This window comes from Rhinoderma darwinii, chromosome 5 (genome assembly GCF_050947455.1).
Source record: "Rhinoderma darwinii isolate aRhiDar2 chromosome 5, aRhiDar2.hap1, whole genome shotgun sequence".
Lineage (NCBI taxonomy): Eukaryota > Metazoa > Chordata > Amphibia > Anura > Rhinodermatidae > Rhinoderma > Rhinoderma darwinii.
Genome location: NC_134691.1, coordinates 51,910,966 through 51,938,189, shown reverse-complemented (window position 1 = coordinate 51,938,189; position 27,224 = coordinate 51,910,966). Strand labels below are relative to the sequence as shown.

Sequence of the window (27,224 nt, the reverse complement as noted above, 5' to 3'; positions counted from 1 at the left end):
TGCTTTATCTCGGCCCCGGTGCTGGTTCAGCCCAACCAAATGGAGCCATTTATCGTGGAAGTTGACGCATCTGAGGTGGGAGTGGGGGCTGTCTTGTCCCAGGGTTCCAGGTCCCTCACCCATCTCCGCCCCTGTGCCTACTTCTCCAGGAAGTTTTCGCCAACTGAGAGTAACTATGATATTGGCAACCGCGAACTCTTAGCCATTAAATGGGCATTTGAAGAGTGGCGCCACTTCCTGGAGGGGGCTAGACACCAGGTAACGGTCCTTACCGACCACAAGAATCTGGTTTTCCTAGAATCTGCCCGGAGGCTAAACCCGAGACAAGCTCGATGGGCGTTATTTTTTACTAGATTAAATTTTTTGGTTACCTATAGGGCTGGGTCTAAAAATATTAAGGCTGATGCACTGTCGCGTAGCTTCATGGCCAGCCCTCCTTCGGAGGAAGATCCTGCTTGTATTTTGCCTCCAGGTATAATCATTTCCTCGATCGATTCTGATTTAGTCTCTGAAATTGCTGCTGATCAAGGTTCAGCTCCCGGGAACCTTCCTGAGAACAAGCTGTTTGTTCCCCTGCAATTCCGGCTAAGGGTACTTAGGGAAAATCATGACTCCGCACTATCTGGTCATCCAGGCATCCTGGGTACCAAACACCTCATTACCAGAAATTATTGGTGGCCTGGGTTGCCTAAAGACGTTAAGGCCTACGTCGCCGCTTGTGAGGTTTGTGCTAGGTCCAAGACTCCCAGGTCCCGACCAGCGGGCTTACTGCGTTCGTTGCCCATTCCCCAGAGACCTTGGACACATATCTCCATGGATTTTATCACCGATTTGCCTCCATCCCAAGGCAAGTCGGTGGTGTGGGTGGTGGTAGACCGCTTCAGTAAGATGTGCCACTTTGTGCCCCTCAAGAAACTACCCAATGCCAAGACGTTGGCTACCTTGTTTGTCAAACACATCCTGCATTTCCATGGGGTCCCTGTCAATATTGTTTCGGACAGAGGGGTACAATTTGTTTCATTGTTTTGTAGAGCCTTCTGTATGAAGTTGGGGATTGATCTGTCCTTCTCCTCTGCCTTCCATCCTGAAACCAATGGTCAAACGGAGAGGACTAATCAATCTCTAGAACAATACTTAAGGTGTTTTGTCTCTGACTGTCAATATGATTGGGTCTCATTAATTCCCCTCGCCGAATTTTCCCTTAATAACCGGGTCAGTAACTCTTCAGGGGTCTCCCCCTTTTTCTGTAATTTTGGGTTTAATCCACGGTTCTCCTCCGTTTCACCTGATAGTTCCAACAATCCCGAGGTAGAGGTCGTTCATCGGGAACTGTGCACAGTCTGGGCCCAGGTTCAGAAGAACCTAGAGGTGTCCCAGAGCGTACAAAAAGCTCAGGCTGATAGAAAACGTTCTGCTAACCCCCTGTTTATGGTCGGGGATCTGGTGTGGTTGTCGTCTAGGAACTTGCGTCTCAAGGTTCCGTCCAAGAAGTTTGCTCCCCGGTTTATTGGGCCGTATAAGGTCATTGAGGTCCTCAATCCTGTCTCCTTCCAGCTGGAGTTACCCCCGTCTTTTCGTATACACGACGTGTTTCATGCCTCCCTCCTTAAACGCTGCTCCCCGTCCTTGGCTCCCTCGAGGAGACCTCCTGTTCCCGTCCTCAACCCTGAGGGGGTGGAATTCGAGGTGGCCAGGATTGTGGACAACAAGATGGTCCAAGGCTCCCTCCAGTACCTGGTCCATTGGAGAGGTTACGGGACCGAGGAGAGGACTTGGGTACCCGCCCGGGATGTTCACGCTGGGGTATTGGTCAGGAGGTTCCACCTGCGTTTCCCCAGTAAGCCAGGTCCACTTAGAAAGGGTCCGGTGGCCCCTCATAAAAGGGGGGGTACTGTAAAGGATCTGCCAGGCACAGCTTCGGGGTTAACTCCCTTAATTAATCAGTCAGCACCTGAATCTACATCCCTGAGACTGACTCCAGCTTCTACCACTCAGGCTGGCAGGCTTAGGAGTGGGAGAGCCTATCGCAGCCTGGCCAGACTCAGCTAGCTCCCGCCCTCTGTCTATTTATACCTGCATTTCCTGTTCCTCCTTGCTTGTTATTCTTTTTCGTGTGGTTTCCTGGCCCAGCTACAGCTCCAGCTACAGCTCCTTCTATTTTGTTCCTGCTCCATAAGACCCTGGCTTACTGACTACTCTTCTGCTCTTCGTTTGGTACCTCGCACACTCCTGGCTTGACTCGGCTCGTTCACCACTCTGGTTGCTCACGGTGTTGCCGTGGGCAACTGCCCCTTTCCCTTGCTTGTATTCCCTTGTATGTTTGTCGTGCACTTACTGAGTGCAGGGACCGCCGCCCAGTTGTACCCCGTCGCCTAGGGCGGGTCGTTGCAAGTAGGCAGGGACAGAGTGGCGGGTAGATTAGGGCTCACTTGTCCGTTTCCCTACCCCCCGGTTTTTACAGTATGATATATTTTAAATCTACCCCAGTTTTACTTACCCTGATGCCCTCCGCACAGCTTATCCCCCTCATCTTTCCCTTCGGAGCCCTGCTGTGTGCCCAGGCAGCTGATAACAGCCACATGTAGGGTATTGCCATACCCGGGAGAACCCACATTACAGTTTATGGGGTGGATGTCTCCGGTGGCACATGCTGGGCACAATATATCAGACACTGAATTGATATATATGTATAGAAAATTGCAAATCTCACTCTGCACCATCTGCTGCGCATTATCTTTTACACAATACCCGTCAGGTCGAAATGCTCACTACACCTCTAGATGAATGTCTTAAGGGGTGTAGTTTTTAAAATGCGGTCACTTCTTGGGGGTTTCAACTGTACTGGTACCTCAGGGGCTTCTGCATACATGACTTCGCACCGGAAAATCCCCAGTAGGCCAAATGGTGCTCCTTCCCTTCTGAGCCCTCCCATGGGCCCCAGCGGCAGTTTATCACCATAAATGGGGTATTGCCGCACTCACGAGAAATTGGTCAACAAAATGGGGTATTTTATTCCTTGTGAAAATTTGACATTTTGAGTCAAAACTACATCTTCTTGGAAAAATTAGATTTTTTCTTAATTCACAGCCCAATTCAAATAAATTCTGTGAAAAAACTGTGGGGTCTAAATGGTCACAACAACCATAAATGAATTCCTTGAGGGGCGTAGTTTCCAAAACAGGGTCACTTTTGGGGGATTCCCACTGTTTTGGCACCTCAACACCTCTTCAAACCTGGCATGCTGCCTAAAATATATTCTAATAAAAAACGAGGCCTCAAAATGCACTAGGTGCTTCTTTGCTTCTAGGGCTTGTGTTTTAGTCCACGAGTGCAGTAGGGCCACATGTGGGACATTTCTAAAAACTGCAGAATCTGGACAATATATATTTAGTAGTGTTTCTCTGGTAAAACCTTCTGTGTTACAGAGAAAAATGGAATAAAGTTGAAATTCAGCTAGAAAAATGACATTTGCAAATTCCACCTCCACTTTGCTTTAATTCCTTTGAAACGCCTAAAGGGTTAAAAAAAACTTTCAAAATTCTGTTTTGAATACTTTGAGGGGTCTAGTTTTTAAAATGGGGTGTTTTATGGGGGTTTGTAATACATAGGAGCGTAGACCAGCGGAGGCGGCGGCAGGAGCGTGTATTATGTCCGTGTGATACTGTCTGCTGAGCCCTGTATCTAATCCTCCTACACTGTGCAGTCGCTCAGGAAATGGCGGCACACAGTGTAGGAGGTTTGAAGACATTCCAACCCTTGCTTCTCCTGGCACTAGCCAGAATAAGGGAGGGGGGGATTGTGTGAGGACACTAGAGCGAGTGTCTCCACCCCAAATTTGCAAGATACATCAATGAGGTTGCTTTACCACAGTGACCATGCTGCAATTTTGGGAACTGCTCCCTCTAGTGGCCAGCACATGGAAATGTTATAAATTAGAATCGAATTTATAATATTTCTGGACTTGTGAAAAAATGTAAAAAAATAAAACAATGTGTAATCACTTAAATACTAAATTGTTTAACTGAAAAAAAAAAAAATATAATTTCTAGAGACAGATTCCCTTTAAGGCCAAAACAAGGCTGCATCCTTAAGAGGTTAAAAATTATTTTTACTTTGAGATCCAGCTGCTTTGTATCCTGTATACGGAGCAGCTGTATCTAGTGCTAAAACCTGTATCCGTCAGGTCAGTGGCACTGACTGGTGCAGTGTCCGCGGGTGGGGGGGGGGATTGAATTGCGTGTGAGGGGGAAGGAGGGGGCCAAGTTGTGTCAACAGCCCAGGGCCCATGGTACACTTAGGGCTTGTCCAGAGAACGGAATTGTTGCAGAAAATTTCTGTACCAATTCCGTTGAAAGTCAAAGGCTTTCTGCTGCGGCAAAAATGCACCATTTGCTGCAGTTTTTACGGAAGAAAATGGTGCGTAAATTGCGGCATCTTTCCCAAATTTAGGAGATGAAGACATTTTCTCTAAAAAACGCACCACATGGATAAGATTTGTTAAATCTCATCCATTATGCTGCTACTGTATTCTGCTGCATTTTTTCTGTCCGAAATTCCTGCCGGAAAAAACACGGCAATTCTGCAGCGTGTGAACGAGCCCTTAAACAGCCACCGATTACCACATAAAGTGACATGTCAAATTTGAAAAACGAGGCAGCCAAGGTGGTCAAAAGTGGCTGCAGCGGAAAGGGGTGTGACAAATTGTGCCCATTTATCATCAGTTTTCAACTGGTTTCGAATAGTTGCAGAACAAAAAACGCTCCAAAGAAACGCAAGGGTGAATTCAACCCCATGTGCATAAGCAGATAAAATACAACAAGGCTCAACTACATTGCATGAAAGCTTTTCCTCACTAAGTAGAACTGTACACAGAAAAGGTATTATATATGGCAATTAATATTTTAAGTACGGTAGGTGGTTTGGGAACCATTGACAAGTGCTTTATGTGATATCATCTGCTCTTTATCTCCATCTAGTGGCCAAATGTGATAGGGATACCATCCACTTGGCTTCTCCCATAATACAATGAAGGTCCCTTAGAAAGTTTTGCTTCCACGAAGCAGCAAATTAGAGGTTATATATAACAAAATGTATATAGTAAAGCTTCCACTTTGATTTTATATCCGACATTATAAAAGGGGCAAACAAAAAATACATAGTCATTATAGGTAACAGCAATGTAAAGTGGTGGACCGGCGACGTTCCACATGTGGTTTTCAGATATTGCAGGTATATTTTTCTCCATGTTCCTTTTATCTCCTGTAAGTGGTCCAAGTATTGTGTCATGTTATTCCAAGAGAAGCCGGGAGCACTGATGACATTTATCATCTTTGTGGATATAAGTTTGGCACAGATTCATCTCCAAAGGGGACCAATCAGATTAGTAACGGAGAAGAGCTAGAGATAACCGAGTCTATTCGTAGACAACTAAAGATTTCCACTGAAATCTATTTAAAAATCAACAAGCCCACGTCACCCCCTCCATATTGCCTGCTGTGTAAAGCTGCTCATCAGCCAGTGATTATGGCCAAATCAGACCATTTACTGCCGATCGTTGCCGCATTTATCGGCCAAAAAAAAAGAAATGTGACAGAGGTTGACCAAAGGCAGATATCTGTGCAAAAACTCAATCTGATGTGTTTCATTGTTTTAGTCGTTGACAGGTGGGGTGGTTGGCATAATTGGAGAATGGTTCACGACAAACAGATCGGGTAAATTGGGCATGTGCCAAATAATGTGACATTCACTGCTTCTGCCCAGGTCACTGAACAAGGCAGAGATCAATTATAGATTTTTTTTATTTCATGTTTTTTCAAAATTAAATCATCATCTAAAATCACTAGTGCATGGCCCGCCGGGGATATACACAGATTCCAGACCTTCACCTTTGTTGTGTGGACATGGACAGTAAATCTGCCTGAAATTAGTTTGATTTGCTAGTCATGTCATAGTCTCAATCACCATCACTAGGATTGTATGTAAACCCTGAACGGACAGAAACCCCCCCCCCCCCCTTTACTAAGAAAAGCAGGGCAACTATACTCACATGAACCATACTCTCATCTATACACGAGGTGACTTGTCAACACGACAAATTGTTACAGAACTGCCATTTCTTCTGTAACACTTCATGAAAGTAAATGAACAGGCTTGTTGCTGTTCCTCTATTATTCCTCCTGGAAATATATTTAGAAATTGACAAAGGGTTTTACCATTCCCTAGTCAATAGGGTGTGAAACAAAGACCCAGTTGTAAAGTTATTTATCCATTTCCAGGAGGGACAAAAGAGGAATTGTACAATGCAAAGTTCTACGAAAACATGTTCCAGCATGGCTATTTCACGGGGAATATAAATATTTATAAAAAATAAATGGACAGGTCCTCTTAACTCATGGACTTATTGGATTGCTATGGAAAAAGTGTTATTCACAAAATCTTTGATTCTTCATAACCCAAGTTGGTTGTTATCAAACAATGTTATATCTGCAGACATTTACAATAACCTACTTTTCATAGTGCCATCTTCTTCCTCCTCCTCTTCCTCATCACTGTTTATTACCATGGTGCCCAGATCAGATTCCAACATGGTACTATTATGTTCGATCATGGTTTGAGCACCCTCGCTCATCGTGCTGGCGGCTCTCATGGTCCCGACACTCTCAGAGCTGGTCTTGACCATTGTGTGAGAGTCCAGTTCATCTTCCTCCTACAGCGCACAGAGAGGGTATGAACATAAAGGGTTATTATTGAGCGGTGCAATCCACTTTCATAGAAACACTCATGCATTGCCTGAGACTAAAGATCAGTTTGTATAAATTTATTCTGCATAACCACATCACAAAAACCTCAAACCTTCCCATAAATACTAAAAGTTCCATGCTGGAAAACAATGAACTTTGACTGCACTTTTTATTGGTTTGACTCCTTCTCTGGGTCATAATTTACCATTAAAGTGGAGTAAAGACAATAGGACTGGAGAGCGCAACGGGAGGCACCTTTATTCTGCAAACATTAAGTGTGAGGTCAATTTATGGAGGCTGCCATATTTTACTACTCTCTCATCCCAAGGAAAAACAAGCAAGATAATTTTAGTAACAGAAAGATCTGCTCAGCAGATGCTGGGGAATTGTTGAAAGGAACATATTCCAGCATTGGATACAACAGCATTTCCAATCAGTGGCAGTAATGTTCCTGGAATGTAAAGCCGAACTGATGATAATCCAGTGTATGATTCATAAGACCCGTATGGAGCACAAATAATACAAAGGAAAGACATTGCTTCTCCCACACTTAGCCACTATACGGTTAGTAAGGATCTGACTACAAGGAGAACACGACCGCTAGGTAGTCCAAACCTGTTCTATAGCGCTGCATTATCAGCTATGATCAGTGACTGCAGCTTAGCCAAACTGGCTACAAGGAGCTTGGGGTAGTCTGACTTCACACCTGGCCACAGTATAGGCCCAGGCTCCAACTCTTTCTCTCCCCCATGCTTTACACTGCAACTCTGCCTATTTGTATTGTCTGCTGTGTAGAAGCAGAAGTGCTCCACAGACACCAGAGGGTCAGTGCATGGACAGAGCGGATTTCCATTACCAAAAAAATAAATAAAAAATAGCCGGTTTCAGACAAGCGTAATATGGGTGCAATCCTGCATTATCCACTGCAAATACTTTTGGTGTGTGTGTGTGTGTGTGAGAGTGTGTGTGTGTGTGTGTGTGTGTGTGTGTGTGTGTGTGTGTGTGTGTGTGTGTGTGTGTGAGAGTGTGTGTGTGTGTGAGAGTGTGTGAGAGTGTGAGAGTGTGAGAGAGAGAGAGAGAGAGAGAGAGAGTGAGAGAGAGAGAGAGAGAGTGTATTCATTTAAGTTAACAATGGAAAGATCATATTAATGTCTGGTGTAAGTAACCAGAGTCTACTAGTAGAGATGAGCGAACCGGGACAACCGAACCCGGTTTCGGTCCGAACTTCCGGTAAAGTTCGGTTCGCAGCGAATCCGAACTTCACCGGGTTCGGCCGAACCCGTTTTGACCGAACCCGGTCAAAAACATTATACAAATCGGCAGCCACTTATCTCTATCAATCACTGATAGAGAAAAGAGGCTGCTGATTAAAAATAAAATAAAAAGCATTTCATACGTACCCGGTCGTTGTCTTGGTGACGAGTCCCTCTTCTTCCTCCAGTCCGACCTTTTCCGACGCGGCAGCCTGTGATTGGCTGCAGAGGCCTCTGCAGCCTGTGATTGGCTGCAGAGCCCGCGGCAGCCTGTGATTGGCTGCAGCGCTCACATGGGCTGCATCGTCATCAAGGAATGTCGGGCCGGATGTCGAGAGGGACGCGTCACCAAGGCAACGGCCAGGAGACCGGACTGGAGGAAACAGAAAGTTCTCGGTAAGTATGAACGTCTTTTTTTTTACAGGTACTGTGATCGGTAGTCACTGTCCAGGGTACTGAAACAGTTACTGCCGATCAGTTAACTCTTTCAACACCCTGGACAGTGACTATTTAGGGTATGTGCACACACACTAATTACGTCCGTAAATGACGGACGTATTTCGGCCGCAAGTACCGGACCGAACACAGTGCAGGGAGCCGGGCTCCTAGCATCATAGTTATGTACGATGCTAGGAGTCCCTGCCTCTCTGCAGGACAACTGTCCCGTACTGTAATCATGTTTTCAGTACGGGACAGTAGTTCCACGGAGAGGCAGGGACTCCTAGCATCGTACATAAATATGATGCTAGGAGCCCGGCTCCCTGCAGGGTGTTCGGTCCGGTACTTGCGGCCGAAATACGTCCGTCAATTACGGACGTAATTAGTGTGTGTGCACATACCCTTACTGACGTCGCCTAGCAACGCTGCCGTAATGACGGGTGCACACATGTAGCCACCCGTCATTACGGGGCCTCATGCACACGACCATTAAAACACCCGTTATCACGGGTTGTAATTACGACCCGAAATAGCGGGCCCATAGACTTCTGTTAGCCACGGGTACCTTCCCGTTTTCTCACGGGAAGGTGCCCGTGCCGTTAAAAAGATAGAACATGTTCTATTTTTTTATTTTACGGGCCGTGCTCGTAATTACGACTCGTAACTACGAGCACGGCCGGCCGGCCACGGGCAGCCGGCCGCTTTTGTGAACCGTGCTGTCATTATAATTATAGCAGCACGGCCCGTAAAATAGAAAAATAGAACATGTTCTATTTTTTTAACGGCACGGGCACCTTCCCGTGAGAATACGGAAAGGTACCCGTGGGTAACAGAAGTCTATGAGCCCGTTATTGCGGGTCGTAATTACGACCCGCAATAACAGGTGTTTTTACGGTCGTGTGCATGATGGGAGCACGGCTCGGAAAAACGAACGGCTGCCCGTGCTCATCTCCTGAAATACTCTGTGCTGCCTTAAACTCTGTGGACAGGTCAGGATCCTGTTTCTTTTAAATGCTGCTAGGGAACCCGCTCGATCCACTATATAAGGCTACGCTACAGTGCAGCATTTAAAAGAAACAGGATCCTGACCTGTCCACAGAGTTTAAGGCAGCACAGAGTATTTCAGGAGATGAGCGTGCAGATTCAGTGCTGTTGTGAACTCTGCTCTTACCATTACGTAGCTCTCAGTCTGTTATCTCTCCTCCACTCCTGTCCTCAAGAACACCTTCACATGATTGGCAAGTCACCACGTAATGGTAAGAGCAGAGTTCACAGCAGCACAGAGTATTTCAGGAGATGAGCGTGCGGATCTTGTGCGTGGTGGTGACTTGCCAATCATGTGAACGTGTTATAGAGGACAGGAGTGGAGGAGATGTAACAGACTGAGCTACGTAATGGTAAGAACAGAGTTCACAGCAGCACAGAGTATTTCAGGAGAGGAGCGTGCAGATTCAGTGCTGCTGTGAACTCTGCTCTTACCATTACGTAGCTCAGTCTGTTACCTCTCCTCCACTCCTGTCCTCAATAACACCTTCACATGATTGGCAAGTCACCACCCCGCACAAGATCCGCACGCTCATCTCCTGAAATACTCTGTGCTGCTGTGAACTCTGCTCTTACCATTACGTGGTGACTTGCCAATCATGTGAAGGTGTTCTGGAGGACAGGAGTGGAGGAGAGGTAACAGACTGAGAGCTACGTAATGGTAAGAGCAGAGTTCGCAGCAGCACTGAATCTGCACGCTCATCTCCTGAAATACTCTGTGCTGCCTTAAACTCTATGGACAGGTCAGGATCCTGTTTCTTTTAAATGCTGCACTGTAGCGCAGCCTTATATAGTGGATCGAGCGGGTTCCCCAGCAGCATTTAAAAGAAACCGTGTTTGTGTATGTGTGTGTTTGTGTATATATGTGTGTTTGGGTATGTGACTTTGTCTGTTTTTGTTTTTATATGTGTGTTTGTGTATATATGGGTGTGTTTGTGTATATGTGTTTTGTGTATATGTTTGTGTATATATGGGTGTATTTGTGTATATGTTTGTGTGTAGATGTTTGTGTGTGTTTTTGTATGTGTGTATATGGGTGTGTGTTTGTGTATATGTGTTTGTGTATATGTGTGTTTGGGTATGTGTGTTTTTGTTTGTATATGTGTTTGTGTATATGTGTTCGTGTATGTGTGTATAACTGTGTGTGTGCGTGTGTTTGGATATGTGTGTTTTTGTTTGTATATGTGTGAGTTCGTGTATATGTGTGTGTTTGTCTGTTTATGTGTGTGTGTATATCTTGTTGTGTTTGTGTATATATGTGTGTGTCTGTGTATGGTTGTTTGTTTGTGTGTGCGTGTATATATGTGTGTAGGTGAGTAGAAGTATTGGTATTGTTCACATTGATAACTGTTTTTTTTTATGTTGTTGCAGATTTTGATGTACCGATTGGACTACATCTTCGATTCGTTGGACTACTGCGTAGATCTGCGTTTTTTCAAATTTTAATAAAATGGTTAACGAGGGTTTTGTTGGGGATTTCTTATTTCAATAAAAAAGAATTGTCTTTGTGTTTTTTTTTTCAAACTTTATTAGTGCCTAGATAATGGCAGTTGGCTGATTGACAGCGTTCATTATTAAGGCGGTACTTAGTGTTAGCCGGTGCAGAGGCTAGCACTAACCACCCATTATTACCCCGGTACCCACCACCACCAGGGGTGCCGGGAAGAGCTTGGTACGATCCAGTACCCGACCATCTGTTGTGATGGTCGGGTACTGGGGCGGCCGTAGGCTGGTATTATGAGGCTGGGAAGGGCCCAAATCAGTGGACCTTCCCACCCTTGTAATGCTAGGCTGCTGCTGCTGTGTTGTATCGGGCTGGTTATAAAAATGGGGGGGGACCCCCACGTCGTTTTTTTTTTGGAATTTAACAAATTTAGCAATAGACGGGTCCCCCACATTTTTAATAACCAGCCATATACAAGGCCGCAGCAGTCTGGCATTACATGGGTGGGAAGGGCCACTGGTTTTATCCATTCCCAGGCTAATAACACTGTGTTGTATGTGGCTGGTTATGATAAATTGGGTGGAACCCCATGTCTTTTTAAAAAAAAAAATGTAAATAAATAAATAATTTAAAAAAATGACGTGGGGTCCCCCCCACTTTTATAACCAGCCAGATACAACACAGCAGCAGCAGCCTAGCATTACAAGGGTGGGAAGGTCCACTGTTTTTGGCCCTTCCCAGCCTCATAATACCAGCCTGCGGCCGCCCCAGGGCCCGACCATCACAACAGATGGTCGGGTACTGGATCGTACCTGGCTCTTCCCGGCACCCCTGGTGGTTTTGGGTACCGGGGTAATAATGGTGGTTAGTGTTAGCCTCTGCACCGGCTAACACTAAGCCTCGCATTAGTAATGGATGTTGTCACTCAGACAGCGGCCATTACTAAAGTGGTAATAATAAAATTTGAAAAGAAAAAGACAAAGATATAGATAAAATATTTTATTGAAATAAAGCACCCCCAACACAACCCTCATTAACCATTTTATTGTAGAAAAAAAAAACGTCATCTAAGTAGTCCTCGAAACCGACGTAGTCCAAACACCAAACCTGTAAAAAAAAATAATTATGAAATAAAACATGTCGTAGGCTTAGATTCAGTTTAATGTGTGATACTGACTGTTATACCATGTATAGAAGCCTGCCGTGAAGTTGACTTAGATACAGGGCGCCAGCAGACAGTATCATACATGGCCATACATACATATATACAAATATACATACATACATATATACAAACATACATACATATATACAAGCATGCACATATATACATGCAAATATACATACATGCAAACATACACACATATATACATGCAAACTATCATACATACATGCATACACACACACATGAAAACATACATACATACAAACAAACAAACATGCAAAGATACATATATACAAGCATGCACAAATATACATGCAAACATAAATACATGCAAACATAATTACATACATGCACATATATATAAACATACATGCAAACATACATGCAAAAATAAAAACATGCAAACATACATACATGCACATATATACATACATACATGACAACATACATACAAACATACATGACAACATACATACATACATGCAAACATACATACATACATGCAAACATACATACATGCAAACATAGATACACACATGCAAACATATATACATGCAAATATACATACAAACATGCACATGTATACATACATGCCAACATACATGCAAACATACATGCACATATATACATACATACATGACAACATACATACATGCAAATATACATACATACACACATGCACATATATACATACATGCACATATATACATACATGACAACATACATACATACATGACAACATACATACATATATATATATATATACACACATGCAAATATACATACAAACATGCATACATACATGCAAACATACATTCATGCAAACACACATACATGCAAACATACATACATACAAATATACATACACACATGCACATATATACATACATGACAACATACATACATACATGACAACATACATGCAAAAATACATACATGCAAACATACATACATACATGCAAATATATACATGCAAATATACATACAAACATGCACATATATACATACATGCCAACATACATGCACAGATATACATACATACATACATGACAACATACATACATGCCAACATACATACATGCCAACATACATACATACATACATACATACATACATACATACATGCCAACATACATACATGCCCCAAAAAAATAATAATACGTTCATACTTACTTTCCTCCTGTCCGGCCTCCAGCGATGACGTTTCATTCATGTCGCCGCTGCAGCCTGTGATTGGCTGCAGAGGCGGTCACGTGGGATGAAGCGTCATCCTGACGTGCGTGACCGCCACTACAGCCTGTGATTGGCTGCAGCGGCGAAAGGGATGAAACGTCATCGCTGGAGGCCGGACAGGAGGAAAGTAAGTACGAACGTATAATTTTTATTTTTTTATTACATTTATGGTATTTTCCGCGCGCCGAGCATGTACTGTGAAGGTTGCTGAAAGAGTTAGTGCAGCCCATTAACTCTATCAGCACCCTGGACAGTAGCATGCTCGGCGCACGTAAGTGACAGGTTCGGTCAGAACTAGTTCGGTCCGAACCGAACTTTTTTGTGAAATTCGGCGAACTAGCCGAACCGAACTTTTGATAAGTTCGCTCATCTCTATCTACTAGTACCCCCTGAATATCAAAGGCACGCGACTAAATGCAATGCATCTGACTTATAATAAGTCATGCAGAGGTTTTTCAGCCTCTGGATCTAAAAGATGAATGCTCTGTTCACTGACCGAAAGCAAAGTTATTTAAATGGTAATGAGCGGAAGTGCCAAACCTATTAAGAAACTGCCGCAACTTTTAATACAGACATTACACTTTATCACAAAAACACTGGAAAACCTCTCCAAAAAGGTTCAAAACCACAAGTTATCCTCCACATCCCACTTCCTGCCTGGAATCCTAATAGGAGGGCATGGAAGAAGGGGACACTGTGGTCACTGCTAGTTTTCTATCCATGGCTGACGAAATAGTGGCTCAGCACAGTAAGGGCTCATTCAGACGAGCGTGATTCTCGTCCGTGTGGAAATAACGCACAGCACACGGCCCCATTGATTTTGATGGGGTCATTCACACACGCGTGAGTTTTCACGCAGCAAGTGTCCGTTGCGTGAAACTCACGGTATGTCCTATATTGGTGCCCTTTCATGCACCGTGTCGCCTATTGAAGTCAATGGGTGCGTGAAAACCACGGACAGCGCACGGACGACATCAGTGCTCTGTCCTAGTTTCATGCATCAATTAGTAGACATAGTAGAATGGAAGATTTTGGGATCACTACAGCCGGTTAAGGGCATTATACTTTATAGATTATGTTATATGTAGATAAGTTTAGGACATGAACATTGTAGGACCCATGCAATGGTCGATGATTATCACGTAATACTTATATACAGCCATAGGTCTTCACTTGGTTCACGCCAAACTGCACATTATTCTAGAGCAGGGAGGGATCAGCAACCTTCGGCACTCCAGCTGTTAAACTACAATTCCCAGCATGTCCTGACAGTTAAAGGCTTTATTATTGCAGCCAAAGGCTGCCAGTGCATGCTGGGAGTTGTAGTTTCACAACAGCTGGAGTGCCAGAGGTTGAGAGCACCTAGAAATGATAAAGTCTTTCCTGTGATTTTGGGAATCTGGTAACACCCAACTTATAATTAATGAAGCAGAACAGGCCCCGCTTCTATTGCATTGCACCTAAGCAATGGTAGTGACACCAGACGAGCTTTGGGTGGGACTAATGAGTACGACGTGTAATCTTCTACTTGTTGTACAGAACGCACATCACTTCTCAGCCATATACAGTCCAATAATGGTTATATAAAAAGACAGCCAGCAATTAAAGGACTGAAGAGTGAAGTTTGTCAGAATCCCCCCTTATCTGCACTGTTTCACAGTACACGAGGCAGCCAAGCTGGCAGATTACTATTACATGTCAGATGGTCTGAATTAGAGACTTAGATTACAGCGTGTGATATCCTAATTACTTCTACAGGGTGTTCCTGCCCGTCTTTGGACCCATCCCCCTACTTCTCAAAACTTGTACCAGGGTGAAATTAGAACGGAAGAAATATATGAAAACTTTTAAGTGCAATCAGATTATCCAATGCTTCGATGTACGGAGCCATATTGTACACTGGTCTAGATGCATGCGAGGTGCAGCTCATGTTAAAGGCACAGTCTGGTTTAGAAAACCCATCCTCAAATAACTTATTATGGCATTTAGACTTAAAGGGGGATTTAGAGAATAATGGACAATTCTCACCTTTCCACAAGATAGGTGCTAAGTTAGGGCTGGGCAATTATGGCCTAAATCAAAATCACTATTAAACGTATAAACTCAATTACAATAAAGATTATGTAGGCCACACCCCTTTTGCATACCACGCCCCCTATTTGCATGCTATGCCATTGAATATTTATCCCCTGAGCCTGCTATATACTACTGTGTATACCGAAATTCACAAGAGGACGTTGATTAATTGCGCTGAATTTCAATTATGATTATCTTTTGATTAATTGCCTAGCCCTATGCCAAGTGTCTAATTGCTGTGACCCCCACCGATCACTAGATCAGGGTCCCGAGCCCCCCGTTACTCTTCCCCTCCTGCAGTTTGGAGGAGCTTGAATGGAGCAGTGGTCAGGCATGCGCCCTGTCTCTCCATTAAATGCCTACTGGACTGATAGCAACAGCTGAGCAACGTATCGTCTGTCTCAGTTAGTCCCATAGATTTAGGCCGGATTCACATGAGAGGGTCCGATTTGCGTGCGCAAAAGGTCCGTGTGTCATCAGCATATGGTGCGCGGCTGAGTGATTTTCGCGCAGCCGCCATCATTATGACACTCTGTTTTTATGTTTACAAACAGAAAAGAATGTGGTGCTTTTCTGTTTTCATTCATTGTTTTTACTGCTGTTGCGCGAATCACGCGCGGCAGCCGGAAGTGCTTTTGTGTGCTGAACGCGATTTGCACGCACCCATTGACTTCAAAGGGTGTGCGTGCAGTGCAAAACACGGGCAAGTATAGGACATGTCGCGAGTTTCACGCAGTGCACATACGCTGCGTGAAATTCACTGACCGTCTGAACGGCCCCATTCATTAACATAGGTCCATGCGACGAGCGTGATTTCCACGCGCGTAGCACGGATGTATTATACGTTCGTGTGAATAAGACCTTATGATGTAGCAGCACCGCACATGCTCGTCCACTGCTCCAATAAATGTTAAACACGAGCTACTTGGTTCCACCACAGATTACAGCGGATTGAAGTGGGAGACCCGGTGATCAACCTATTTTACTCTAACAAAGAGGACAACTGCTTTAAGGGTCCATTCACACATTGCAGGTGAAGTGAGGAACCCATCCAAAAATCACATGTGGTTTTATCGGGATCTGGTCTGGTCAGATTACGGTAAGAACTAACACCGTTTTTGGATGCGGTTCCTCAATGCAGTTCTAACTGCTCCTCAACATGTGAATGGACCTCAATTGGGAAAAAAAACACAATTTAAAAAAAAAAAAAAGTCCTTGAATTGTCCTCTGTCATGTTAGAAAAATTCTATGCAGCCATATAAAACACATCACTGTCCCCCATTGTCATGTCATGTGATACACACGTTAGAACTTGAAACACTGGCAAATACTCCGCTAACACCGATCTTCTGCATCACACAACACTTCCACACAATGGCTAAATTCTAGAAAGAAAAATCCTGCGTTCACAGTATCTATAAAAGTTATCGGCAGCTTGTTTTTCTATATTACATTTACTGCTCATAAATGATAAATGTAAACTAAATGTATGCAGTTCATCTAGATGACACAAGGGGGCGCCATAGACAACAAAATAAACTAGGAGACCTGACTAAACAGATCAGGAGAATGAATGCGCTAAAAGAAAGAGAAACGTAACAAGTAGTAAATCAAGGTGGACGGAGCTACAATTCTCACCGCTATCCATTTAACATCAGTCGGATCTATTGATAATTGCTACATGTAAATTACCTAAAGTGATGGTTTTCTATTAAAAATGTGCTTAAGGCCAGGGCCACACAGAGACTTTGGCCGTCGACCTGTGTTACGGTCAAAGATCGTTGTGTCACGCTGGGTGCATCACAGGTAATGAAAGTCAATGTAGTTGCTTTGCGACACCACACTTTGGATTTCTCTAAACCTGCTGGACTTCTTGCGACAGTGGTCTCGTGGTCGTGGCAAATTGCAGCTCGCTAAACGACCACATTGACTTTCCTTACCTGCGATACAGGCAGCGCGACACTGTGATCTTTGGACAATGCGGCCTTTGTCACGGCCAAAGTCGCAGTGTAGCCCCAGCCTTTTCCGACATGCCAACATCAAACGGAGATCATTTTAATAGAAAAACGGGCAAGACGGAAAAAATATTCCATTAAAAAATGGAATATGGTCCTTAAAATGCTCATATGAGCAACTCCATTCATATATGGACTGGATTTTCAGTCGCAGAAATTTCTGCAACAAATCTAAATATAGCCTTGCACTTCTAATTTAAAGGATCAACATTAAAATTAAAAAAATTAAACCCTCCACCAAAACCGTGAGAACACGGCCATACACATTACAAGAACTAAATTCTAAAATTACCAGAAGTGTTTCCAAAACCTCATCCTACGTCTCCAAATCTGCAGAGAACATGACTACAACAGATAGAGGCACCGCTTAGATCAAATTTGCATTTGTTGAAAACTAGAACTCATTGAATCATAATAATAATTAAGAAAAAAACATGTTGCTTCATTGTGTTAGAAGTGTCCCTGCATTAGGGGTTGACCAAATTGTGTCTTGCTACTGGAACCCCCATTAATCATTTTTAATCTGTGGAGGAATCTAGCAGCAAGTGTTCAATTCCCCTGCAGCGCCACCACAGGAGAAAAGGAGCATTACGCAGTTGCAAATGACTGTGTCCTCTAGAGCGAGACACTCTCTTTGTAGCCGCTCTGTACCCTGGGTGATAAATGAGGGGGCTCCCCCTAAATGAACTCAAAATGAATAGTCTAAAACTGGGCATTCTAAACTAAACAACTCCTTTAAAGAAAATTTAAATCATAGTAAATATAATTTGAAAAAAAAGTATTGTTTGTATTATCGTTTTCTTCCATAGAAAATATTTCTGCATCAGAGATATTATGATCTACAGAATGAATGTCAATGTCACCCGTCCCATACAAAAATAAAAGAAAAAAAGTTACCAAAAAAATAAATAAATAACTGAAGGCTCTTTAAGGTGACGGCACGGGCTGGGTACAGGCATTCACCAGAACATCTTATGGGTGTGAGTGGTATGATGGAAACCTCTTGTGACAGGCTGACATGTTTTGATAGGTGCTGAGGTAAGTAAACAGATTTCTTTAATTAGCAGAAAACGGCAAGCAAAGTATTCTACAGGGGGGGTAACGGAGATCTGAACGTTTAAATGTTAGTTTAAGCATACTGACTATGACTGGCCTCTTCTAGAGAATTTTAATTTTTTGGATAGGATTTTGATTCAGGAGGTCAAGCAGCTGTGCGGTGGAATGTATCACAATCAGACCTCAGTTCATGACAGATTGCAGGGAATACCGCCAAATATTTATTACCTTAAAGAACAGGGTCACTCAGCTTTGTTTTCGCTCTGTTCTCGCTTCATTTTGACGACTAGTTTCACCCTGAATGTCTCATTTGCTTTATCTCCTATAAGAAAGGAGGCGAAACGTACAAGCAGGGATGCCAACTTACATAGTGGATAAATGGTGTAAAATAAGAAGAGCCGCGTAGAGAAGCCTGTACATGTCTCAAGGGCCCGACATGGAGACTGGCGATTACTTGAGGTTTTGCATACATGTGTAATACTACATAATACAGCCCCTCATATTCCTAAACAGTGGTGTACAGGAGGGTGGGAAACAACAATTCCTGCTGTTGAGGCATCTGGGAAAGCTGGGTGACAGGCCTTGTAGTAATGGTTATACTAGTTATCACCCAGCTTTACCAAAAACAAATCTAAAAAGAACTGGCTGTTTGTTAATATCTAAAAAGAAGAGAATATGTAAGAGAACTGCTTAACTTTAATACAAATATAGGGACATTTCCTGGCAGAGGTCATCAGTAGATTATCAGCATGGGCAGAGTGAGCGACATGTGAGCAGCTGTTAGTTGGCCGCTTGCTTAGCATACACGCAAAAGGAGGTGACAAGTAAAGTTGTTTTCGGTTTTATTTTATTTTTTTAATTCCGAAAAACTGCCTGGTACTATTATTGGGTACTCTCTGGATGGCATCGCTAAGGAAGAAACTATGAAAGTGCCTATTAAAAAGTCGGGACAGTTCAAGGGGATGCACCGCGGGCGGGACACTGAGGGGTCGCACCGCGGGCGGGACACTGAGGGGGCGCACCACGGGCGGGACACTTCGAGGGGGGCGCACCGCGGCCGGGACAGTTCAAGGGGGGCGCACCGCGGCCGGGACAGTTCAAGGGGGGCGCACCGCGGCCGGGACAGTTCAAGGGGGGCGCACCGCGGCCGGGACAGTTCAAGGGGGGCGCACCGCGGCCGGGACAGTTCAAGGGGGGCGCACCGCGGCCGGGACAGTTCAAGGGGGGCGCACCGCGGCCGGGACAGTTCAAGGGGGCGCACCGCGGCCGGGACAGTTCAAGGGGGCATTCTGTGGCAGGGACAGTTCAAGGGGGCATTCTGTGGCCGGGACAGTTCAAGGGGGCATTCTGTGGCCGGGACAGTTCAAGGGGGCATTCTGTGGCCGGGACAGTTCAAGGGGGCATTCTGTGGCCGGGACAGTTCAAGGGGGCACTCTGTAGCTAGGAGTGTGTATGGGGACAATTGCTGGCTGTCGTTTTGGTTGCATGGCCAACATATGAGTGGGGCTTACGTGCAAAACAAAAAACTTCCATGCAGCGAATGTCCACATTAAACACATTCGCTAAGATGTACCTTAACACATCACTATCTGCAAACCTCTATTTTAGTATTGAACTCGCATAAAAGCAGTAGTAATATTTACTCATGCACTGAAAATGTAAAACATAAACTCTAAACAAGAGTAAAGCACGACAGAAAGGCAATTTACGCATTCTACAGCTTGATACACAGCAAGCCCCATGATTTCCTATCACATAGCACAAACCTGTCCAACTTTTTTTCCTTTACTTTCTGCAGAACTGGGTATGTCAGCCTTTTCCGGACTACCTCGACAACACGCAGCATTACCAACACAAACATAATGACTACATTTCCTAACAATGAAACTATATCCTCTTGGAAGTGCAGTTATCTGGATTAGAGGACATGGTTGTTGCTGATGATGCCGATCATCCCGCTGATTAATCCCACTGACATAATGCCAGTAACCATTCCCTACATGCCGTCTGGCCAGTAGCAGAACCCTATTCTGTCATGATTGGTACAAGCTGTGCAGACAGAAGGCAGATTTCTGGCTACGTCTATGGGTAGCAGGTTGTATAGTAAGGAAAGAGCATCAGATTTCTTCACTTCTGTAAAATATCATCACATGGGAAAGAAATGACAAAAGTGGTCATTTTACCTAAAACGAAAAACATAAAATCGATTCATAAGTTTATATACACTCTGAAGTGATGAGCCGAACAATGCACAGTGCAATAATATACAGTGGAGGAAATAAGTATTTGATCCCTTGCTGATTTTGTAAGTTTGCCCACTGTCAAAGACATGAACAGTCTAGAATTTTTAGGCTAGGTTAATTTTACCAGTGAGAGATAGATTATATAAAAAAAAATAAAAAAAATCACATTGTCAAAATTATATATATTTATTTGCATTGTGCACAGAGAAATAAGTATTTGATCCCCTACCAACCATTAAGAGTTCAGCCTCCTCCAGACCAGTTACACGCTCCAAATCAACTTGGTGCCTGCATTAAAGACAGCTGTCTTAAATGGTCACCTGTATAAAAGACTCCTGTCCACAGACTCAATGAATCAGTCTGACTCTAACCTCTACAACATGGGCAAGACCAAAAGAGCTTTCTAAGGATGTCAGGGACAAGATCATAGATCTGCACAAGGCTGGAATGGGCTACAAAACCATAAGTAAGACGCTGGGTGAGAAGGAGACAACTGTTGGTGCAATAGTAAGAAAATGGAAGACATACAAAATGACTGTCAATCGACATCGATCTGGGGCTCCATGCAAAATCTCACCTCGTGGGGTATCCTTTATCCTGAGGAAGGTGAGCGCTCAGCCGAAAACTACACGGGGGGAACTTGTTAATAAACTCAGGGCAGCTGGGACCACAGTCAGCAAGAAAACCATTGGTAACACATTACGCCGTAATGGATTAAAATCCTGCAGTGCCCGCAAGGTCCCCCTGCTCAAGAAGGCACATGTACAGGCCCGTCTGAAGTTTGCAAATGCACATCTGGATGATTCTGAGAGTGATTGGGAGAAGGTGCTGGGATCAGATGAGACTAAAATTGAGCTCTTTAGCATTAACTCAACTCGCCATGTTTGGAGGAAGAGAATTGCTGCCTATGACCCAAAGAACACCGTCCCCACTGTCAAGCATGGAGGTGGAAACATTATGTTTTGGGGGTGTTTCTCTGCTAAGGGCACAGGACTACTTCACCGCATCAATGGGAGAATGGATGGAGCCATGTACCGTCAAATCCTGAGTGACAACCTCCTTCCCTCCACCAGGACATTAAAAATGGCTCGTGGCTGGGTCTTCCAGCACGACAATGACCCGAAACATACAGCCAAGGCAACAAAGGAGTGGCTCAAAAAGAAGCACATTAAGGTCATGGAGTGGCCTAGCCAGTCTCCAGACCTTAATCCCATCGAAAACTTATGGAGGGAGCTGAAGATCCGAGTTGCCAAGCGACAGCCTCAAAATCTTAATGATTTACAGATGATCTGCAAAGAGGAGTGGGCCAAAATTCCATCTAACATGTGTGCAAACCTCATAAATCAACTACAAAAAACGTCTGACTCCTGTGCTTGCCAACAAGGGTTTTGCCACCAAGTATTAAGTCTTGTTTGCCAAAGGGATCAAATACTTATTTCTCTGTGCACAATGAAAATAAATATATATAATTTTGACAATGTGATGTTCTGTTTTATTTTTAATATAATCTATCTCTCACTGGTAAAATTAACCTAGCCTACAAATTCTAGACTGTTCATGTCTTTGACAGTGGGCAAACTTACAAAATCAGGAAGGGATCAAATACTTATTTCCTTCACTGTACATGACCAAAATGACCATTTATGCCATACATATCATATAAATCACAAAAAGAGGATCATAAAATATCTACACCCCGGCAAAACACGTCATTTCTGCCAAGATAAGGGCAAAAGAAAACAAAGCTTACAGAATTTTCATCCTCCTCTTCCAGTTCTCTTTGCTGTTCCTCGTGTCGTTTTGCCTTGATGTCCATTGCTTCTGTGATTAGGTCTCTGAGAATGGACACTGGCTTAGCATTTTTGATAAAGGTGTGCTGAAGAGACAAAATATGGACAATTACGATGACTGTAATAAACTAAACACCTTTATTTTATCATGCTTTGACTAACAAATGCAAAAAACTAAAAAAAAAAAAACTAAAATTAAGGAAGCAACATTTAAGGTCATGTACCAGATGACTTATTTTTTGGTGTATCTGGCACCAAGACACTAGCAGCAGATTCTTTAAGGGCCTGTTCACATCACCGTTGTCCTTCCGTCAAAACATGTAGTCTAGGGTCTGAAAACGTGCCAATTTTATCAGAGTGTTGCATAGTTTGGGATCGATTAGATTAGGGATGTCACGATACCAGAATTTGGACTTCGATACCGATACTTTGTGTAGTATTGCGATACTCGATACCAAAACGATACTTTGCCAACAATAATAATAAAAAAAGTTCTTCCATTTCCTGATGTGAGGCGCGTGGTGTGATGAGTTTTGAACCTCCATTTGCCTCACATTAATAGTAATTAACCCCAACATGATCCTCAGTCATAATGGACAACATTGGGTTAATGTGTGAGTTACATGATGGGGTTAACTACTATTAATGTGAGGCACATGGAGGTTCAAAATTCCTAATGCCTCACATTAAATAAGTGAAAGTTTTTATTTAATTTTATAACAGCGGAAACATCATAAATGAAGCTATAAATGTTATTACGGTCGTGACGATACAGAATGTGTGTATTTTATGTATCGAGAGTTATTTTAATGTTTGTCGTAACTTATTTAACATTACTTTATTTTTTACTTTTAAACTTTATTGTACTGGCATAGATCTATACATTACTCACAGTTGTTAGGACATACCTAAGTATGCCCCAACAGTAAGGGCCAATTCACACGAACGTGAATTGCGTCCGTGCAGGCCGCGTGGTTTTCACGCAGCTCGCATGGACCAATAGAAGAATATGGGGCTGTACAGACAGTCCGTGCTTTTTGCGCAGCGTTTGTCCGCTGCGTAAAAAGCGCAACATGTTCAATATCTCGGTGTTTTTCGCGCATCACGCACCCATTGAAGTCAATGGGTGCGTGAAAACCATGCATGCCGCACGGAAGCACTTCTGTGCGAACTGGCTGTTTCGCGCAACAGCTGTCAAAAGGATGAATGTAAACAGAAAAGCACCACGTGCTTTTCTGTTTACAAACATCCAAATGGCGTGTCATAATGATGGCGCATCATATGAACATGACACACGGAGCTATCAAGTGGCTTTTGCGCAGGCAAAACGCCGCGTGTTTTGCATGCGCAAAAACGCCACGTTCGTCTGAATCAGCCCTAACTATGGTCAGATAGCCCTGGGGCTGTCCTTCAATATATATACATATAGTGTGTGTATATATGTTTATATATAAATCACGTACACAACAAAAGTTTGAACCTAACATTGAAAGAAAATGATACAAAACGTGTATGCAGGTGTAAGAACACCTGTGACTGCAAATATACAGCAGAAAAAGAAATGGTGACAGCACCCTGCGAACACTAATGCCACCTAAGCCACTAAATATAAATATATATGCATTGCTGCTAAATCTACTTACAAATAGGGAGGTTCTTCGTGCAGAGTAGGTCCCCACCTTACAGAGGTCGCCTTGTCGTGGCAGGTGGGCAAACACTTTTTGATAAAAATGTGCACTAAGAACCTCCCTATTTTAAGTAGATTTAGCAGTAATGCATATTTATTTATATTTAGTGGCTTAGGTGGCATTAGAGTCGCAGGGTGCTGTCGCCATTTCTTTTTCTGCTATATATATATATATATATATATATATATATATATATATATATATATATATATATATATACACACATACACATATACATACATACATACACACACACACACACACACACACACACATATACATACACACACACACACATATATATACATATACACACACACACACACATATATACACACATACACTCACACACATATATACATACATACATACATACATACACATATACATACACACACACACACACACACACACACACATATATATATACATATACACACACACACACACACACACATATATACACACACACACACATATATATATATATACATACATACACACACACACACACATATACATACACACACATATATACACACACACACACTTGTTATGTTAGACACACATATTTAAAAAAATAGGAAATAAAATAAGAGGCAGCATGAAGGTAGTTATTCCTAACGTTTATTTTCCCAAATTTGTGTTCCATGACTGTAAGCGTGGGGAATCTGTAACCTGAGCCATACAGCAGGGAAAATATGATAATATCTTCTGTAAACAAGGAAAGGGTTTAATTTGAGTCATTTCCAAAATATCTTTAAACCAAATTAAAATACAATTAGCCCGTTTTATACGCAATGTAGTCATGCTCATGTGTAACCCTACACTGTATACTTACAGCAGGGAGAAACATACATTAACTGTAAACCTGCTGCTCCGCTGGTATTAATGTTTGACCACTTCAAAGGACCCCAGTGTTTGCCAAAGGACGATGCACTTTATGCATTCATAAACTGAACGGCTGTGCGGAGAATGGGAAGGTTAGCCGACTTCCCTATTAATCTAGTAATACAAAATGTGTGTATTTCATCAGAGAGATCACACAATAAAATATTTGTGAATAATGGTCAATCATGATCCATGTCCCACTATTCTTTAATCATCAGAGCAGAGCTGGATATTTGGGGTAGAAAAAAAGTATTGTGCGCTGAACTTCTGGTAGTATTGTTCTGGTAAGCGAATAAAAAGAAGACAAATGAATTTAAAACTGCGTTTTGGAACGAGATCTATGATGTAATATTAATATTTAGTGTGTATGCTACATGAATCCTCTACGTCAAAGTTGGGTTTTGTCTACATGAAGAAGCTCTGATAAGTTACTATAGTAGCAAAGTCATACATTTTGTCCAGAAAGTATCTCATAGAACTTCAAGTTACTTCTTTATAGAACGGTTAGGCCTCATGCACACGAACGTGCTTTCGCGGCCGCAATTCCCTTGAAAATCCACATGAGAATTGCGGCCCCATTCCTATGGGGCCATGCACACGACCGTGGTTTTCACGGTCCGTGCATGGCCCTGGAGTCTGTACCGCAGAAAGAACGGGTAAGCCTTATTACAGCCATGTTCTGCGGTCCGGGCTCATTGAAAATAATGGCCGCGGTCTTGTGCACAGCCCGCAAATCTGCGAGATTTGCGGGCGACTCGCGGCTGTCACTTCGTGGCCGGCCGCCCCGGAAATCACGGCCGTGCACATGGCTACGGTCGTGTGCATGAGGCCTTAGGGTATGTTCACATGCAAACTCAAAAACGTCTGAAAATTCAGAGCCGTTTTTAAGGGAAAACAGCTCCTGATTTTCAGATGTTTAAGCCACTCGCGATTTTCGCTTCATTTTCTACGGACGTTTTTGGAGTTGTTTTCAATAATCAACTAAAAAAACGTCCCAAGAAGTGACCTGCACTTCTTTTTCGTGGCCATTTTTTTACGTGGCCGTTTTGAAAAACGGCTGCGCGAAAAAACGGCTCGTCGGAACAGAACGCTGTTTTTCCCATTGCAATCAATTTTCCAGCCGTTTACGCCCCGAAAAACGGCCGAAAATAGGCCGTGTGAACATACCCTTACTTTATCTTCACCGACCACACAAGCATTTGTAACCATTCAAGGGCTTCCTATGTAAAGCCTGAACAATGTAGGACCAATACAGCCAGTTGAGAATCAAACAGGCACAGAGAAGAAAGAATCAATGATATGAAGAATAAGAGGGGCATCCCCCACTAATTGGCATGTATGGTTGTCTACACAGGCAAAGGCACTTTGTTTAAAGGGGTTTTCCCATGAGGGACATTTATGACATATCCACAGGATATATCCTAAATGTCAGATAGATGCGGGTCCCACCTCAGCAATCTCTAGAATTGGGCCCCCTAAACCCCGTTCTTCATCCGTGTGCCCTCTGTTTTTCACGGATCCATTACGAAGCAACAGCAGGGCGTGCCAAAGTTCCCTGCATTCAACACGCAAGATGGATTTTAACGGACCTTCAAAACGGAACAATGGAACGGATGCGGAGTGACAACGGAAACCACACGGATGTCACAACGGACATACAAGTATCCGTTTTAAATGGACGTGAAAACGGTAAAGGATGTGTGCGTGAGGCCTTAGGCTTGGTGTCACAAAGACTTACCAGTTTATGACATTCAGTACAGTTCATGTGCAATACTCATGATTCAAGAATAGTTAGGGTATGTTCACACGGCCTATTTTCAGACGTAATTCAGGCGTTTTACGCCTCGAATTACGCCTGAAAAGACGGGTCACTGTCAAAAGACGACGCGTAAAAAGACGCCCGCGTCAAAGAAGTGCATGTCACTTCTTTGGACGTTTTTGGAGCCGTTTTTCATTGACTCTATTGAAAAACAGCTCCAATTACGTCCGTAATTGGAGTCCGTGAGTACTTTCAAAAACGTCTGAAATTCAGGAGCTGTTTTCGCCTGAAAACAGCTCTGTAATTTCAGACGTATTTTGCGTTTGCGTGTGAACATACCCTTAGGGATATGGTCAATATATTAAAGGGTTGGGCATAAATCTGAAAAT

The 27,224-nt window shown here is 43.3% G+C and overlaps 1 protein-coding gene across 3 annotated transcripts in view; it reads right to left on the bottom strand.

The window, feature by feature from the left end:
- The window catches only part of STK3 (serine/threonine kinase 3), a 259,258-nt gene that overhangs the window by 103,565 nt on the left and 128,469 nt on the right, over positions 1 to 27,224 (bottom strand). For all 3 annotated transcript variants that reach the window (XR_012847610.1, XM_075825956.1, XM_075825955.1), the window contains exons 8-9: positions 22,458 to 22,583; positions 6,508 to 6,706 (exon numbers count right to left, since the gene is read on the bottom strand). Coding sequence is in view for 2 of the 3 variants with exons in the window: in XM_075825956.1 (XP_075682071.1) it covers positions 6,508 to 6,706; positions 22,458 to 22,583 (325 nt within the window). In the remaining variant the exon portion in view is untranslated. The remainder of the gene's footprint in view (positions 1 to 6,507; positions 6,707 to 22,457; positions 22,584 to 27,224) is intronic.